The 18,293-nt window shown below is 44.0% G+C and overlaps 2 protein-coding genes across 3 annotated transcripts in view; both read right to left on the bottom strand.

The window, feature by feature from the left end:
- Nucleotides 1-14,101, bottom strand: part of tiam2a (TIAM Rac1 associated GEF 2a) — an 87,088-nt gene extending 72,987 nt beyond the window's left edge. The window contains exon 1 of the mRNA XM_079694421.1: nucleotides 14,067-14,101. The gene's annotated coding sequence lies outside the window, so the exon portion shown is untranslated. The remainder of the gene's footprint in view (nucleotides 1-14,066) is intronic.
- scaf8 (SR-related CTD-associated factor 8) overlaps nucleotides 12,770-18,293 on the bottom strand; it is a 30,570-nt gene continuing 25,046 nt past the window's right edge. For both annotated transcript variants that reach the window (XM_079694427.1, XM_079694428.1), the window contains exons 16-20: nucleotides 17,111-17,241; nucleotides 16,722-16,863; nucleotides 16,589-16,636; nucleotides 16,276-16,455; nucleotides 12,770-16,140 (exon numbers count right to left, since the gene is read on the bottom strand). In XM_079694427.1, coding sequence (XP_079550553.1) covers nucleotides 14,081-16,140; nucleotides 16,276-16,455; nucleotides 16,589-16,636; nucleotides 16,722-16,863; nucleotides 17,111-17,241 — 2,561 coding nt within the window. In that variant the 3' untranslated portion in view covers nucleotides 12,770-14,080. The remainder of the gene's footprint in view (nucleotides 16,141-16,275; nucleotides 16,456-16,588; nucleotides 16,637-16,721; nucleotides 16,864-17,110; nucleotides 17,242-18,293) is intronic.

The raw sequence follows: 18,293 nt of genomic DNA, 5'->3' as shown, positions 1-18,293 counted from the left end.
TAGCACAACTTATTTTTTATGTGTTGGGCCAACCAACACGCCACTGTATGACAATGTTCACTAACCATAAAGTCAATCCAGTTTAAGGAATAACCCAATACTTGCTAGCCCGGATACTCTGTGGATACATAAGAGCATCTGTTGTGTGAAATCTGTTCAATAGTTTTACCAAAACCCTTAAGGCTAAAGTACTACACAGAGAAAACTCAACTAACAACAGATCCCTGTGAGCCCCGAAGTCTTATCTGCCTGAATTTCTACCATTTACCAACTCCTCTGAGGTGAAATTGCCCACCTACATTAGCTCAAAAACATCAGGCTGCCTGGATTCTCTCTCTAGCTTTTAGGGTGAGTGACTCAGCAGGGACTGACAACATCGCTTATCCTAAAAAAAAACATTTTTGTCTTCCCATCAGGCCGTGTCAAAGCTGGCATACAGTGGTACAGTACCATGTCCAAAGATAGAAAGGAAAAATATTACTAATGGACGGATGATGGACAGCTCACCGACGCACAGACCTCTAACTGAATATGCAACCAAAGAAAATACAAACATGTGCCCGTTTTTCTACATCTTCTATTACCAAAAGTAGGCCAGAATTGACAATGACAGAGCATGTGATGTACAACATGAGATAGGAAAGGATATAAATGATTGAGAGACTGTGGGAAGATTACTTTAAGAAAGGAAGATCAGGACTGGACAAGCCTTGTCTTTTATAGACTCACAGAAAGAGAATAAGGAAGCAGTCTGTAGCTGTGGGCTGGCGTGACAATTTAAGCTGCTTCAAATCTCTTTACTCCTGGTCGAATGAGTGCAACCCTAGCCAGAGGCCAGCGGAGGGGAATCCAGAGCAAATAAAGGGACGCTTAATTAAGTTAACATAAGCTAAAACGGAGTCAAACGAGAATAACTTATTACAGGGCAACAAACGTACGTTGACAATCAAAAGCTCCATTGGGTCAAAGGAAAGGCAGCGGCGGATTCCAATGATCCAAATGCAATCATTCACTCTGAAGTGTAATGAGATTTGTATTGGGCTGTGCTGAAGCTAAATTCAGCTCATTCTAATTCAATAATGGACACCGAAAATAAGCCATATAATTCAGACACAAACAACTTGCAGCAGAAAGGTGAAAGCATAGTTTGACAAATGTGTTAATTGCATTCTTTAATTGCAACACGCAACCTCACAATAACTTTGTCACCTCTTAATGTAGCTATGATTGGGATAACGCTGGCCTTTGTGGCTTCCTAGCATAATATCAAAGGTGTTAGAAACGAATGGGCTCCATTAGGACTGCAGTGGTCCCTGAGCCGGTACGCTATATGGTAAGGTTCCCACAGCCATTACCTCCTCGCTCCCCGCTGAGAAACACTTTCACACCCATGTGAAGGGAGCATAGCACAGGGTTGTTAAAATGATCTTGTTAAAATCTGCTCATTTCACTTGCTTAATTAGAAACACTCCCGCTGCTCCTGAGTCTTTCCCACAAAATCATCATCTAGGATGCAGAGAAACAGACCCAAGAAGCGAGGCGGTTGTCTGTCTGGCTGCTCAGGTTTTAAACAAAGTAGGAAAATGAACGACCTGGAGCTGAAAGCTGACACTTCCTCCCTAAACTGTCTGGACTGGTTTGTTTACAGGCCCCGTGGAGGCGTGCTTGGCTACAATGCATTAGTTTGTGTGCCATTAGGGGCTTACATTTCCACGCTTTTGTCTGCGTTTTAGTCCGTTAGGCGTTTTTTTTATGTCTCCTTGGGGATAACCTTCAGTTATTATGGCAGGTGTTTCAAGCTTTTTGGTTTTCCACACAGTGCAACAGAGAAGCCTTTGGAGAAAACAAAAGTAGGATGAAACTGTGTAACGCTTTAAAATAGTTAGCATGTCTTACTGGGACCAAACATTACTTCCAAAGGACATCATTTGCTAACTTTATTAGTTTGTAAGGTTAAGGTTCATGACAATTAACTGTGTTGTACAGGAAGCCAGTCCTGGATGCTAGCTTTGTTTATGCTAGCATTAACGACTCTGTCACTAGAGTGTCTGAAGCTTCCAATAGCTATCCTTGTATTTTGTTTGAAATGAGTTTTTATGAGATTAATATTAAGCTATTAAGGTCTATTTCAAAAGGCACACTTCTTGGACTGTGAATTTACCTTGGGGAGCTGTGAACAAAAAGAAAAAGCACTCAACACGTTTTCCAATTTGCAGCAGGAGGTCTCCCCTGGTATTTGTGTTTATTACAGCAGCTCTTTGTGCGTGTTAGTGGGGGGTGTATGTGTGTGTTTACCGATTAGCCTATTTAGCTAATAATAGCTAATGGATGTGTGCATGGATGTGAGAATTTTCATTTGGGCTGTGAAATCGGATTAGTTCTCCTGTGTGTTTCTGTGTGCAGGCATGCGTATGTGTTCAATTTGGCAACAGTGTGTGTATAGAGGTAACCTCTTCATAGAAAGGGCACAGAATATGACCCAGGAGACAAATGGGATTGTGTGTTTGCATGGACAAAATAACCAAAAACTAAATAGTATATGAGAAAAAGTGAAGCACCACCCCCTTCAAAGAAGCTTTACGCCGTCTTGTGCGGCTGCGGTACAAATCCAGAACTGTGGGTAACAGGATATTGCAGCTTTCCGTAAGAAGGAAGGGCTCAAAGTCTCCCCATTCTAAACAGGTTTAATGTTGTTTGGGTCTGGTGATTTGGGAGGTCGTAGAAAGCATTTAAGCTCGTACTGATGTTCCCAACATGGGCAACTGCTGCAGGGACCAGAACATAAAGAGGCCTGAAAGCTACAGGCTTATGTCAAGCAGTTAGAAAATGGCTTGTTTTTTTTACTTCTGTATTTTTCTTTTACATACTTCTACTACACAGTAAAGGCTAGTTCAATGGTGAATACAAGCTTAAACTGTACAAAGAGTGGAAGTAACATGGGCTCAAACATGTCATTAGTTATGCCCTGGAGCCAGATAGCAAGTTAATCCAACTTTCTCTTTCTATTTAGGTTTCCAGCCTTGACCTGCTTTTGTTGTGAACTAATAACTATTCTTTCACATGTTTTTTTTCCATTGACTTATTGCGTTTGACTTGTATCAATAAATCATTTGTGGCAGTGCAGCTGCTCTAGGTCTGATTCTTGTTAGTTAAACAGATGGGGATTTACCAGTGATGGGACTCCAGTGCTCCATGTGAACATGTTGGCATAGATAACACTGAGTCAATTGAATAATGCACAACAGGATTAATCTAACCAGTGAGTAGCAATAGTTTTTAACAGCTCTGATACAAACTGGTCTGGTCATCTAGATGCCAATGATGGTTATTTTGGGACTTTATCTTTGCCCTGTTTGAAAACAAAAGATTAGTACCCTTTGGAATATAAACCCTGGCAACTTCAGATGTATTAGACTATTATTAAACCTTAAAAACATACAAACCCATTTCCTATGTGATACAAACCTCAAACCATTCATTAAAATGTGATATTGGTTACATTGGTTACTCTTCAGGATGATGGAAGCTAATGTTGATTATGACATTTTTCTGTTGTTTTGTCCATCTCCTGTTTTTATTCTCGCACTTTCTACCCGTTCACATGGCAACATAGCTAGGCAGTAAGACCCACGTTAAAATAAGGTGGAGTTATCCTTTTCCGGTTGCTCGGCCTCCACCACTCTCCCCCTCTTTCCTACCTCCCCCACTTAACTCCACATCCCAGCTCAGAATGGTTTTATCTGACCAGAAACTCAGATTCATGTTTCTCATTTTCTCCCTGTTGTCTCATGAGACACTCAGGTTGTGGGGGGAGGAAGACGATGGGGGAGGACTAAATTGGCAGAGGAGCAGAGTGTCTGCTTACTTATTAGCAACGACTTAAACCTTCTGCACTTCCCCCCCCTGACCCTCCTATGCTTTCCCTGCAAAGGTCACGACTGGCTCCTGTCCTGAGATTAGCTTCCATTTGAAAATCACTTTATTCTGACATTTGTTGCAGGATAGTTGTACTGCATTATAGTCAGTGTTCTTTGTTGTGTCAGTTGTTTGGCATCAGTGCACACTTCAAGCTCCTCCATGTTTCCCCTGATATGTCATTACTTTTGGCATTTGCTTTGTCATTAGCATACACTTTGCAGAAAAAAAGCATCATTATTCAAAGTCAGAAGATTTAAATGTTGGCAGCAAAAAGCTGTTTGTGTTTTATTACAGATTAAATAAAATACCATTCAACACACAATTATGCAGATGTATTCAGGCTGCCAAATGGAGTCACACATGTAGAATGAAACAAAAACAGAGAAAGTAGTCCCTAACTGTTTGACATAATATTTATATAATGTTTTACACAATAAAAGCCGTAGATTTTAATTAAAACCTCTCTGCTTTTAATTAATTACCTTTACGCAACAAAGAAAATGTAAGTAAGTGCTAGGAGTAGTTCACAAAAGGACAGAAGGTAGTTTTATACGAGTCAATATTCTTATTATAGAAGGTAACAGCACCAATTGCCATTTTCCTCTAAAAGGGTGAATTCACTTAAGGTGAATTTCCTGCAGTTTGAAGTGTAATTCAGTGCTCTCTATAGCCTCTTCAGACATGAAGGAAACTCAACCTCAAATAACCTTATTTTTTAAAATGCATTCTTATTTGGTTTTATGAAACTGCCATCCTATTGGAAGGCTCAGTTGCCAGGGAATCTAACCAGACCACGAAGCGCTTCACTGGAGAGTAAAACAAAAAAAAGATGGAGACTGGAGAGGCAAAGGGATAAAAAAGGATAAGGAGAGGAAGCAGGGGGAAAGAATAATGAGGGGAAGAATAGGGGGAGGAAAAGACGAGGGGAGAGGTGGAAAAGTCCCACCATGGAGAGACGGTAGGGAGACAGAACAGATGCATTATGGGATGAGGTGGTGGGAATCACAGCGTCAGCTCTGCTCATCACTCATTTCATTTGCAGAGGATGAAGGGCCAAGCAAGTATGGTTTTTATTATATTACATCCAAAGAGGACAAAGGGATGAAATTAATTGTATTATATAAATGTTATGATGATAATTTATTTGTTTACCCACCTGATCATTTACAACTATGTCTCAATGAGAATTTAAAGGTCGCCTATTCTGCAAAATCCACTTTTTCATGTCTTTTATATATCAACACGTGTCCCCCTCTGTGTAAAGAGACTCTGAAGGTTTCAGGAAAAAAGATTCGCTCAATTTTTGTCCTGATCCATTTATATAAAAACCTGTCTGAAAATGAGCTGATCAGGTTTTGGCCACTTTATGATGTCATAATGTTTTTTTGGCTTGTGTAACCATTAGCCAATCACCAACCAAGGTAACCCCCCCCCACCTTATCCCCTGAATCTCCTCCTAGAGCACCTTTGTGTTTTTTAACCAAATATCTCTGAGGGGCGTGGGGAGGGGCTCCTTATTTTCATCTAAAGTAACAGACCCAGAATCAGCACTTTTGAAACAGGGCTGAAACAGAGGGGATTATGGGATGCTACAATGCATGATCTGTTTGGTATTTGGTGCCAAATATTTCAGAGACATGTTTTTATATATCCGAGATCTATAATATATTGATGAAAAACAGTATAATAGGCGACCTTTAAAGGAAAAAAATTACAAAGGGGGACAGGAAGGAAGAGGCTGAGAGTATTTCCCCTACATCTCCTCTAGGTCATGGACTTCTCAACCCTGATTACAGACACACACACTCACACACACTCTCTATCCAACACACTGGTGTGACAGCTGCTGTCGGTAGGCCCTGTCACACTGCAGTCTCTGCTGGGGCCGGCCGTCACAGATGTTTCTCAGCGAGGTCCTCCCCTCCAGTCCATCCTTCCACCCTTGGGAGGGTTCAAAAATGGCGGTCCGGAGAGACAGGAAATATGTTCCCTCTCTTTTGAACAGGCCAGGAGATCCATATCACACACACACACACACACACTCCAGAGCTAACTGCCAAATTAAACAGAAAGGGTGTCTGTGTGGGTGGGATAATATAAGAGGCTGTGTGTAGGTGTATGAGTGAAAAGTGTGTGTGTGTGTGTGTGTGTGTGTGTGTGTGTGTGTGTGTGTGTGTGTGTGTGTGTGTGTGTGTGTGTGTGTGTGTGTGTGTGTGTGTGTGTGTGTGTGTGTGTGTGTGTGTGTGTGTGTGTATTTGCTATGTGTGTGTGACAGCCTGGAGATCCCTGATGCCTGCTGGTCATTAATAAACATGATCATGAATGTTTAATCCCCATCAGCGGGGTGGCAGGGGAACCCTTGTGGGTGATATTCACAAAGTGACACACACACACTGTCACACACACTGGACAGATTGGAGGACAGCAGGAGGGAGGGTTTGAACGTGGGGTTAACTACTCCTGAGCAGGACACTGGCTCAATTCTGCTGTCTTAAAATGAAGAAAGGGGAACTTTACATTTGAAATACAAACTGTCCGAAGACTCTTAATATATGGGTATTTCTTAGTGTCTAAAAGTAATGCTGTCCAAGTACAAATGTCAAATTCAGAACATGTATGATGACGGGTGTTCTTTGTCAGATTTAGCCCATTTCCTCTAATAAAGAAAAAAGAACAAAGTGTGAAGATGGGCCTGGGTCACTGAATACGTTTTATAAGAAAAAGAATCTTGAAACAAGAGCAAAGTGTGACAGTATTAGGATTAAGATGTACCACCATGCAACCCAGTCTCACGGCATTTCGTGTTATAGTCACGAAATGCCGTGAGACTGGGTTGCAACATAACACAGTATAACAAATAGGATGAGGAAGTATTATCTTGCCTTTAATCTAATATGATCTGAAACAATGATTATTTGGCATTCATTGTTTTTTTTCCAACAACTATCGCACCGCCTTTTAGAGAGGGAACTAACAGGTAGAAAAATCAATCAATCAATACATTTAAGGATCAATACCAGCGTGTCAATAGAAAAAACACTTTGCAACAAGTTGTTGTTTAAATTCCCAAGGTTACAGCATTGCAGCATGATGTCACTGTTACCAATGTTCCTTGGGTATGAATCAATACACCCGTAGTGACCTAAGATGTGGTACAGCTAAGAGATACAACAGTGCTACAGTCTACTTCACTTCTGTCTGAGACACAGATTGGCTTGTTTTGACCTAAAGATGGGTTTATAAACTAGAGAATGGATTTATTTTGCCATTGCTCACCCTATAAGTTAGTATGCCAGTCAGAAGTACATCATTTCAATGTCAGAATAGCGCTTTGCCTGTAGGCAATATGCTTGTTTACTCCAGGGAAGTGAAGAGGAGTTAGAAAGTAATGTAATTATATCTAGTAAGCTAATGAGCCATGGCCTATACACTGCAGAAGACATGCTGGACTTATTCTGCAGAGCCCTGAAGCCCCCCCCCAGCAATTCAATTCTGAGAGTGCCACAAATTCCATTCACCTTACTCACAAACACATCTCAAAATCTGTGTAAATAAAATCCACAGATTGATCAGACACAAGTAGGCTTAAAGGAGATGTTGTGTAATATTGGCCTAAAAGTCTGGTGGCTTTATTTAAAATAACTTTAGTATCTGCCTTCAAAAGCCCCCAAGTCAGTCCATCTCTACTTCAGACGCCTAATAGGATTCCATATGGATGTAAGTGATAAACACGTCTGAAAAACATCAGGCGCAGACACCACCGGGTTTGATCCTTAAAAATCTGTCGTCTTCCCCCCACCTCATGCACTCCCTACTGTGTGATTCTGGTGAGTCAGGAATTTCCTATCTTGTTTCATCTGACACCGTCTGCTCCGTCTCTCGTGCACACTTCTGAGTGACGCCTCCGACTCCCAGGAGGTACTTTGCTGCTTCTTGCCAGCGTAAACAAACATGCAGAGTACGGCGGGGGCCTTCAGGGCTGATTACCAGCTAGCACCATGCTAACAAACAACAAGAGCAGGGGCGAACAAATAAGAGTCATGTGTGTGGGCAGGTAGACACACACACACACTTCACGGAAACAATGAGGCTTGTTGTGTAGGTGGATGAACCAGGTGTCACATCTGCAGGAAGAACCTGAGTCAGCCTTTTAATAGGCAGCTTTTATAAGGTCTTCTTTTCCAAATGATGACAGATACGCAGAGGTAGACGACACATGAGAACAAAGAGGGGGTATAACATGTCTGTTACGTGAATGTGTGAGGTTCAATCTAGCTGCAGAGGAATGCAAATACATAATGATAAAAAGTGATGTAAATGCAGAGGGAGGATTGTTAAATGATGTGCCCACTCGCATGAGACTGATGCAAGACTGACAGCTGGAGACCTGCCTGTCTTTACTGATACATTTCATGTTTCAGACGCAAAGTGCTGAGCTATCAAACGCTCACCCAGCTTGCTCAGCATCTCAGCTACCCCCCCCCCCCCCCCAAACACACACATATCCTTGTCTTTGTGTTGGCAGATTTAATAAGCTCCCCTGTCACCCACATTACACACAACACTCCGCCTGCCGTGAACCATGCCTCTGAAAATCATGAAAAAAAGGTGTTTGTAGCTCATTTTCATCTCTTTGACTACCCTCTCCTGCATTTTCTCCCCAGACTCCTCCCTGTGTCTGTTTGACCTTTAACCTCTTATGACCCCACAGTGCACCCAGGATGAGCGGCAGACTGTTTGAGAGGAGAAGCAGGGGCGCCAACAGAGCAGACAGTCACATGTAAACAGATGATGTATGTTTACTGACACTGGTGCCACTAACAGAAGATTAGGGACTAACAGCGTTAACATAGACAACAGACATTGATTGTAAAACGGGAGTGTAATGTCTCTGCCTGTGCAAACCAAATTCCCGCAAATGGGTTTAATTATAGTTACAAATGTGGCACCACTGCCAATAAAACACGCACATATTTGTGTAGGAAAAAAGGTATTCAGTGACAAGCTTGTAGACCCCTGATAACACACACACACCTTCTCAGTATGCAAACACACACTGATTTGGCAAACACAGTCCTTCTCTCATTCTGCTCCTGGCTTGACGGGGGGGAAAAAGAAGAAAATACTTGCTAACAAATCGCCAGAGAGAAGTTGAAATGAAAAGTACTCATGAACGTTGAGGTGAAATACGAGACATATTGCTACTTTAAAAAACTAAAGTGGAGCGGCACTCACTCTGAAGAGGAGAACAATCAACAAGCTGGAAATGAGTTTGTATTGGATGAACCTTTTGCCTATCACTGGGGAGCCTAAAGAAAGAAACATCAACACACATGCTAAGCTAACACGTCCATGTTTATAATTCATGGTGAAGTACTAACTGGCCATATGGTGGTTCAAATAAAGGTCTTTGGCAACCAAAATCAAAAGGACTGAAGTGTTGACAGGACTTGTGCTGCAGTTGTACTTACTTTATCTACGAGAGGATGGTTATGTCAATGGGATGAGTGACTAATCGGATGTTGTGTGTCGTGGGAAAAACATATAACAATGAGCTGGCTAGAAATACACGTTTATTTTCAACCAATGGGAGAATCACTGCTCTAGGTATGGGAAGTCTTTCAGTCGATTGGTGTCAAACACTTTGAAATACCATAACATCTATTAGATATATTACTGTGAAATGTTGTACAGGCGTTCATGGTCCCCAGAGGATTAATCCTTGTGACTTTTGGGAGACGTTGACTCATCTTATAGCCCCATCACGAGGTCCATTTGTGCTAGACGAATAATTAGTGATCACCTAAGTCTTAAGAATCCATCCTCTGTGGACCATGAATATACCAATGTCATTTCATCCATCCAACAGTTGTTGGATGTCCCAACCAAAATCGTTTAAATGACTCATTGAAACATGATTGTACCTGTCACGTATTTATTCGCAGTATTTTCTGTCTGTTTGAGGAAGGCCATAATGGCAACAGCATCGGCCTCTCATCTTTCTGCGGTGTGATTTCTTTCCTTCTCTAATTTAAAAAAAAAAATCCCCCTTTGGCAGCATGGATTAAAATTCCTAATGGGACTTAAAAAGAGAGTGAGAACGTGAAGATGTTGGTGGGTCCCTGCTGCAGGACCCCTAAGCAAGCCCCTGATCCCCATGAACTTGCTGCCTCTCTCAGCCAATTTGCCCCCGAGGTGTGGGGAACTTTAGACGCCTCGACCCAGTCCGTTAAAGCCTGCTGGCTCTGATAACGGGGAGCCGGGCAGACTGGCTTTCTGAATGCAGAAGAACCGTACGCTCCCACAGTGGTGAGTAATTACTGTGGCTGTGGAGAGCGAGCAGAGATAGGGGATTCCTCTTCTGCATAACCAGGTGGACGGAAGATAGATGTCTCTGTTTTTTTGCTCTAGCTCTGAATCTCTCATGCCCATTTATTCGTGTCAGCAGCCACGCTAACGCCCTCCGCTTGGCACAGACTCAAATATGATATCTGGCCATGGCTGATAGATGGAGGCTGATTTTGGTCTAGAGGCTTTTGGAGCCCTAATCAATAGCTTTAATCAATTAAAGAATGCAGCAACTGAGAAGCAGAAGAAACTGGCCAAGTCTCACACTAAAAGCACCTCTTTGTATTTATCAAAGCGCGCCTGTATCGATTTGAAAAAAGGTATGGAAGGAGGTATCAATTTCAGCACAGTGGCACCGTGAAGATTCGGCAATTTTCTACACCCTTATCTTAACGCTGAGCCTGTTTTCAAAGGAGGGAATTTCATGTGTAGATATACCCCTCCATGGCACTGGTGGAATTTTATTGGTCTCCCTGAGAGTGAAGCACAGAAGGTAAGAGAGGTGAGCACTGCAGATTTTGAGCTGTCGCACTTCAAGAAACCCAGTCTGCTCAGAGCAACAGTCCTCTGTCTGCTGTAATGAGGGGGGAAGCTGCAGTACCACACTGCCCCCAAATGGTCAGCTGTGGAACTGACGCGGCACATGCACAGACTTTGTGCCTTTTATCAGCAACAGGAGGACAATATAAGTGGTGGAAATGCACCACTAGTCTTTCATTTCTTTTAAAACTAATTGAAACGCACCATTTGGAGTAAATCAGGCCTTGACGTTGAACATTTTCAGGCATTATCAGACTGTTATGACTTCCCCAGGTCATATTTAAACTTATTTACAAGATAAATCTTAACTTTTGTCTAATTGACTTCCTCACAGCCGGGAACCTCTGTGTATGAGCAAGCACACATAAGCACTACCACATGGCCATGCATTAGCAATGTATTATTATTCCAGTCCATTATAGTTGGGGGGCACTCATTAGCCGTAATGCTGATCTAAGGTCAGGCCCACTGTGCATTGTTCCCATGGGGTTGGCTCTGGGATTATATGGAGAATAACATGGGAGTGATGTGCAAATGGCTGAGTGAGTCACGGCTGTCCCTGTTGGTTATACTGGCTATAATAACATTAACAGATCATGATCCACTTTAGCAAACATGCTCTTTATTTCACCACAGATAAATAACTGAAGGATGCTGCGCCTCCACAGAGAGGATTTATTTGTTATTGCTGGCCAAGGGAGGGCTTGCCAACTGCTGTGTGAATGTATATCTGTTTCTGGGCAGATAGTGGTTGATGCTCAGCGTCACATCTTTCTGCAGGGGGGTCAGCAGGGGGCTCGACCTGGCTGTCTGCCCGGGCCTTCGGGAGCCAGGTGGAAATGTATAGATCGAGTTACACTAGGAGAAACACAACAGTCTGCTAGATCTCGACTTTATCCTCTACAGGTCTCTAGATGCTAAATCCAGAGCCAAACTATGACACATTTATTTCTGTGTATTCACGTCTGGATTAGCAGGCTAAACTCGGGTGTAATTGGCGGACGATTATGCAGCACAATGATCTGCCTTTCTCCTAGTTCCCCCCCCCCCCATAAGAATGAAAGTGCTGAAGCGGCAACAGCGTTTAAATTAATCCTCTAGTTTGAGTATTCTGACACTAGCAGGGCCATAAAGGAATAATAAGAGGGGCCCGGTGCTAGCATGTGCTGTGTCAGCACTTTCTCCAGCTGTAGCAGCCAGGGCTCTGGCAGTGCAGGGTGTGGAGGGGAGTAGGGAAAGGCATATCCTACTTCCTCCACATCAACCTCATTTGTTTATCCCCTCCTTACCCTTTTGTTCTGTTGTGCCAGATGGCAGCTATGTTTTTTTTTTTTCTTATATAGGAACTGTCCCTTGTTTGCCCTTAGCTTGGCTTCAGTTGGTAGATCGTTTTTTGTTTTATTCTTATCGTGTCTTTATACTTGCTTTTGTTTAGATATTTCCTGTGCTGTGTTCTTTGCCATCTTTTTAATAAGATAATGTCATTGTCGATTACATTGGGAAGGTGTCTGAGAAGTCTTTCAGGCTTCCTTTCTTTTTCTGCACCTTGTTCTTCCTATTTTAATCATTCACAAGTCCTTTATTATTGTGAATATAAACTATACTTTAGTATGAGGGCATGTGGTTGTCATCTACACCTTTATTGCTAGGTGAGGGGAAACAATACACTGCAGTGTCTTGACAGTGTGGAAATGGCCTTTGTTCAGCATCTCAGATCTCAAGGGAGTTCAAGTTTTCTTTCCAATTACGCTTGCCTTAGAGTAAGTGACCTAAAAAAGACATCTAGTGAAGTCAGTGCCTACAATTTGGGTGATTTATATTCCATACAAAAAGTATCATAGTAGATATGCATGTCACATGATCTATATACATTTCCTTTGGTTAAAACTACTCATATTTGATTGTGTGTGGGAGAAGTCATCTGATCATTCTGGGGCAGGATTCACGACAAGAGGGGTACAAATCCGATGCACCGTCAACTTTTATTCAACATCACAACTCCGGTAGTAGACATTTGGTTTGAGAGCAGACTATGGATTTCTAGTAGTATGTCTCAACAGAAAAGCACTACAAGTATGAAATGACAAAAGAGAGATGTTAAAACATGGCTACAGGCCTGCATGCACAGAACGATGGAGTATGTTTGAGACGTGTTCTCTAGGTGAGTGCTGTACAAAGCGCCCCAGCTACCATTCAAACGGTAGGCCAGTCAATTCTGTGCAGGTAGAATTGTGTTCATAGAGCGGTCTGAAACTGAGTCTGGGGTACATCGCACAGTAGTGTTGGGTAGCATCATGATCGACAAATCCATTCAAAAAAAGGCACAATCCCATCCTCAACAGTCACCCAGCAAAAGCTTAGGAAACAGAATTCATCAGAAACTAAAAAAACTACAAGTCCCACGGTTGCATCCAACAAAGTGCTCTGGATGGATGGTATAGAAGCAACTTGAGTGTGTTAGAGTCTGTAAAGCAGTCTGAGTTTCCACTGGTCCTGGGTCAGAAAACAGTCCTAAAGCATGTTCTTTTCTTTTAAAAACAGACAAAGTATGTTTATTTCAAACTAAAACAATATGCACCCAACATGAGAACATGCCTCTGTTCCTTTTCTCCCCCCGGCATGTTATTTCCTGTATGTGTTCAATGTATAATTGGAAACAAATTACAGACATTTATTTTGGGGATACAACATTTTCAACTTAAATAATGTTCATTTTTGCCAATTATAAGCATCTGTACTTGTCTCGCTGTATGCAAGCTATTTTTTTCTGCGTGGAAACAGAAAGCATTGTAGGACACCACAAAAGCATTCACTGAAAACTTTGCAGCAGCATTTTAAAAAGAAGAGGAGATAGAAAATGGGCCAGCAACTGCCTTTTTCAAGTATTGTGTGTATTCGTTCCGTTCAGCCAGGATGTTTAACTTTCTTCCATAGGAAGGTCAAAGCGCAATTTCCCCCATATACAATTGAAACAGTTTGGTAGGCAATTCAATAAAACTCGCCAAGCTAAGATTCATTAAAACGTGTGGGGTTGCATTACAACTTAAAAAAGGAAATAAAAACACAAAGAAAAATGGTCTATCGGTAAATCAGCTAATGAGCCATCTATTTAATTACACTGGTATTTGTGAGAGATAAAATCATTTGTTATTGGTTATAAGACAGCAACTGACATGAGTCAGTATTCGCCATGTCCCGTGTGGTGGTTTGCTGACATGAGTACAGAGAAGAAGAGACAACTTTACAAAATGATCTTTTACCTACTGAGTGATGATTATGTCCCCTCAGTGTCTGTGACAGTGTCTACCACTGGCTGACTCGCAGCTTCCTCCATGGGCTCACTCTGTTCATTGTCTACGTCCTCAGGAGAGGCGAGCCGCTCCGGATCGCTCTCAGGGAGCGCAGAGTCGGGAGAGGGTTCTTCGGTGGGCTCGGGAGAGGCCTCGGGTGTAGATTCGGCCCCTGTACTATTGTCCATCCCAGCTCCGTTGACCCACTGGGGTTGGGGGGAGGAGGCTCTCTCTTGTGACTCCTCCTCCTCCTCCTCCTCGTCTTTCTGTGGGCTTTCCTGCTCTTCCAGAGAGGGAGTCTCTTCAGGAGGGCTGACGGCTTGTGTGAAGGCCACAGGTGAGTCCTGGGAAGAGGCCTCAATCAGCGGCGAAGCTTGGCTTGGGGTCTCAGTGTCTGGGGAAGCAGTGGTTTTGAAGGGCGACTGGTCTGGGGACAGTGCGGGGGATGGGGCCGGGGACAGTGCTGGGGATGGGGCCGGGGACAGGCTGGCAGCTTGAGCCGGGGACTGAGCAGGGGTCTTTTCAGGGGACTGGGCCGGGGATAGGGATGGTGATTCTGTTTGTGGAGGAGTCTCATGTTGTGGTGAAGACTTGGCCTGGCTGTGAGACTCAGCTAATGGGCTCTGATCTTTGTTGTCAGGTGAGCAGTCAGGTGATTGGGCTGGGGGTGGGGAGTGGGCCTTCGGTGTCTCAGACAGAGCCGGGCTTTCTGACTCTGGCACAGCTGCTTGGCTCTCGGAAGGAGGTGGAGACTTAATCTGAACCTCTGATGGAGGCAGACCCAACAGAGAGGGTTTGGCATGAGCTTGAGGCAGGAGCGGGGACTGGAACCGTGACTGAATCTGGGGGTTCAATTTAAGCGGTGCCAGCAGTTTGCCTTGGTTCAGGGTCAGATTGGGATTGAGCGTTGGAGTTGGAAGCAGAGGTGTGGGCAGAGGGAGGAGAGGCGTCCACCCCCCACGATCACGATCCCTCTCACGCTCTCTCTCCTTGTCGCGCTCTCTGTCACGCTCAGGCTCTCTGTTGCGGTCTCTGTCTCTGCCTCGCTCCCTGTCCCTGTCCCTCTCTCGGTCCCGCTCTCTCTCTCGGCTGTGGCGGTTGCCGTTCATCTCCCTCCTGAAGTCAAAATCTCTCTCTCTTTCTCTTTCATCTCTGTCTCTCTGCCTGTCCCACGGGCGTCTTCGCTCATCTAGGTCTTGATGTTGTTCGCTGTCAAAAGGTGCTGTAGCAACAGCAGCAGCAGCAGCACCACTACTACTACTATTGCTACTACTGCTACTGCGGTTCCAGGCCTGCGGCCCCCCAACAGCTACAGCATTGCCTGAAACACCTGCGGCTCCCCCTGCTGCTCCCACTGCTGTCCCAGGACGGCTTTCAAATCGATTGGGGAAGTTCTGCCCAGATGGGGGCCGCTCCTCCTGGAAGCCTTTTGCAGGGCTTGGGGCCTGGAGGCCTGCTCGCATGCTATCTCGTTCATCAAAGTCCCCTCTGGTCTGGTTCCAGCGGTTATCAGGGGTGAAGCCTGCGAGAGCCTGCAATCGTCCCACCAGGCTGCTTCTACCTGGCTGAGCCCCTGGGGTCTGGAGCAAGGGAGGCCTGCCACCTCCAAGGGCTTCCCTATGGTCTGGTGGAGGGGTCCTCAGCAGGCCTGTGCTCGGCTTCTCCATTGGAGGGAATCGGTAGTCCTGGTCTTTGCCCTCATCAGCTCCAGAGGAAGACTCGTCTTCTGGCTTGGACACACTTTCATTGGCGAGGTTTGGGACCCTGTTGAAGGGGTCCAGCTGAGAGAAGGGGACCCTGGCACGGGCTTGAGCCTGGAGGGAACTCTCGAGCAGGCCAGCAACCTGCTGGATGGGCCCCTGCTGCATGAGGAGTGGGAAGCGGGCTGCCGCCCCGGGCTGGAGGATGTTGGGTCGAACATCCAGAGGCAGCAGGCCAGGCATCCTCTGGCCAGTCAGAGCAGACTGGTGCAGCTGGTGGCCGAGGGAGGCTGTGGGGTGCATGCCAAGGAGACCCATCCCACTGCGCACTGCGTTCTGCATGCCTAGGGACAAATCACAATGACAGAAATTATTGTTACGATTCTCTTTGGATAAACACAAATACCTTTTAGGGCTGCTTATAAAAACACTCAAAGTGTCCACCAGATTTGAATCTCTACACATTAGCATCTGCTCACCTTGCAGCGTAAGCTCTGCTGCAGCATCCATACCGTCTGCAGACTGCAATGGTTTTTCATTATTTGCTTGCTGGACTTGGTGGAACATAGAGGCCATGAAGCCGGCCGGAGGAATCATGGCACTGAACGGAGAATCCTTGACAGCATCTTGGCTGTTTAGCACTGAAGGCTGCACCAGAGCTATAGACGAGAACAGGAACAAAAACATGTAATCCAAACTAATACATTTAAATGCTAAGCCTTGAAATGACATTTCAATTGTTAACATACAATATGAAATATTATATTAGTGTATCATGTCGTAAATACTCACCATTAGCTGCGGCATTCATGGCTGCGGTCTGTGCTGCCTGCATAAAACCTGCAAAGCAGAACATGTTTATTGTTAGCTTTGAATTCCTGTAAGTCTGATGTGTATTCTTTATATAAGCATTTGCATTATTTACCTGGCGGAGGCTGCGAGGCATTGAAGCCGGCCCTGATGAAGGGTGGTGGAGGCCCGTAGCCAGGGGGGGGGATACCCATACTGACAGGGAAGTTAGGAGGCACCAAACCCACAGCACTGGGAACAGGCTGGGCCACTGGGAGCTGAAAGAGAGGGTTACAAGAGAATGTGAATAAGTCAATGACGTGATGAGTAGCTGCAAAAGCCTCTATCAACATGGTAACACTTCATGCAAATAAAGATGCACCGTCTCCATTATCATCCAATAAAATAGAAAGTTTGGACATACAATCTGCAATAAAACCTATAAACTCTTTTTACAAACAGATTTTTGGAGAAAATGTACAAAACTGATCACATTCATCCACAGATAGAGAGTGTGTTTAGTACCTGTACAGGCATCATGGTGACCTGCTGGCTGTAGCTCTCAGTGTGTGTGTTAGACACCGCTGGAGTCTCAACGCTGGTTGGCTGAATTATTACTTCCTTGACGGGCTCGGCATTCTTGGCAGCTTCCCACTCTGCAGCGACAGACATTAGGATGAAAACAAAGTTAACAACCATCTTTCAATTGTTTGTTTGGATTTGGGAGTTTAGCTTTATGTTTTCAACCCTTCTTTGTTTTTCTACAGAGGGTGTGGAGTTCCTGCTGGGATTTCTTAACGGATTTGAAGCATTACCATAACAAAGCAAACAACTGGGGGAATTGGGTAGAAGACAAATCCATTTAAGCGATTAAAAGCTGCCTGTGTTTTGGAAATCCGGATTATACTTTCATCATGTGTGTACAAACATGCTAGCAAGTCAACCATGAAAAACATGTATGCATTTTGAGGTGTGTGTAGTTTATTTTAAAGGGGCAACTACACCTATTTACAAAATTCATACATGTTTGCCATGGTCTAAAACGGTCCAGAAATATGACTAAACATGAACAACTGTCTTCCAAATCCCCAAATAAGGGACTTTAACTCAAATGTGTGAAGGTAATCATGTGTTGCGTGTTACTTCTCCAGACAATGCATGTGGAAAGATGTCATAGGCAGCCGCCAGGGGAAACATTCAGTGGCGATTTAAAACAGAAAGTATTAAAAATAATTACAAAAAAATGCTACAAATAAATTAAAAAAAATATAAAAAATATTTTAAGATCATGTTTAATCATCTGATTCGTCTGTACATTGCTGTTTTAGTCTGTGTTCTTCTAATTAGTGTCTACAGTGTGTGCCTATTGAGCTGTTTAGAGCCATGTGGGAAAAAACCCGATCATGCCCCTCCCTCTCCCTGTCTAAGTGAACGGTGAATATAAACACTGCGCATGCTCAGAGTATTCTCCTATTTAATGTGTGTGGCAAAAACATAATGCCATCCCCACCATAGGTCATCTCACATCATTCAGAGCTGATTGGCTGTAAGTACGTGTGCCGCGAAAAGTGTGGTGTGTGAAGAGGAGACGAGAGACGCGTCCTAAAACCAGGAAGTAAGCTGCGCATGGGTTCCCTCAACAAAACAGCAATGAGATTTCTCCATAGGATTTTAGAAAAAAAATTTATGTTAGATAAATGCACGTTTT

The sequence above is a fragment of the Notothenia rossii genome (genome assembly GCF_949606895.1).
Source record: "Notothenia rossii genome assembly, chromosome: 7".
Lineage (NCBI taxonomy): Eukaryota > Metazoa > Chordata > Actinopteri > Perciformes > Nototheniidae > Notothenia > Notothenia rossii.
Note: the sequence above shows the minus strand (reverse complement) of the source record. Positions and strands in the feature narration are given on the sequence as shown.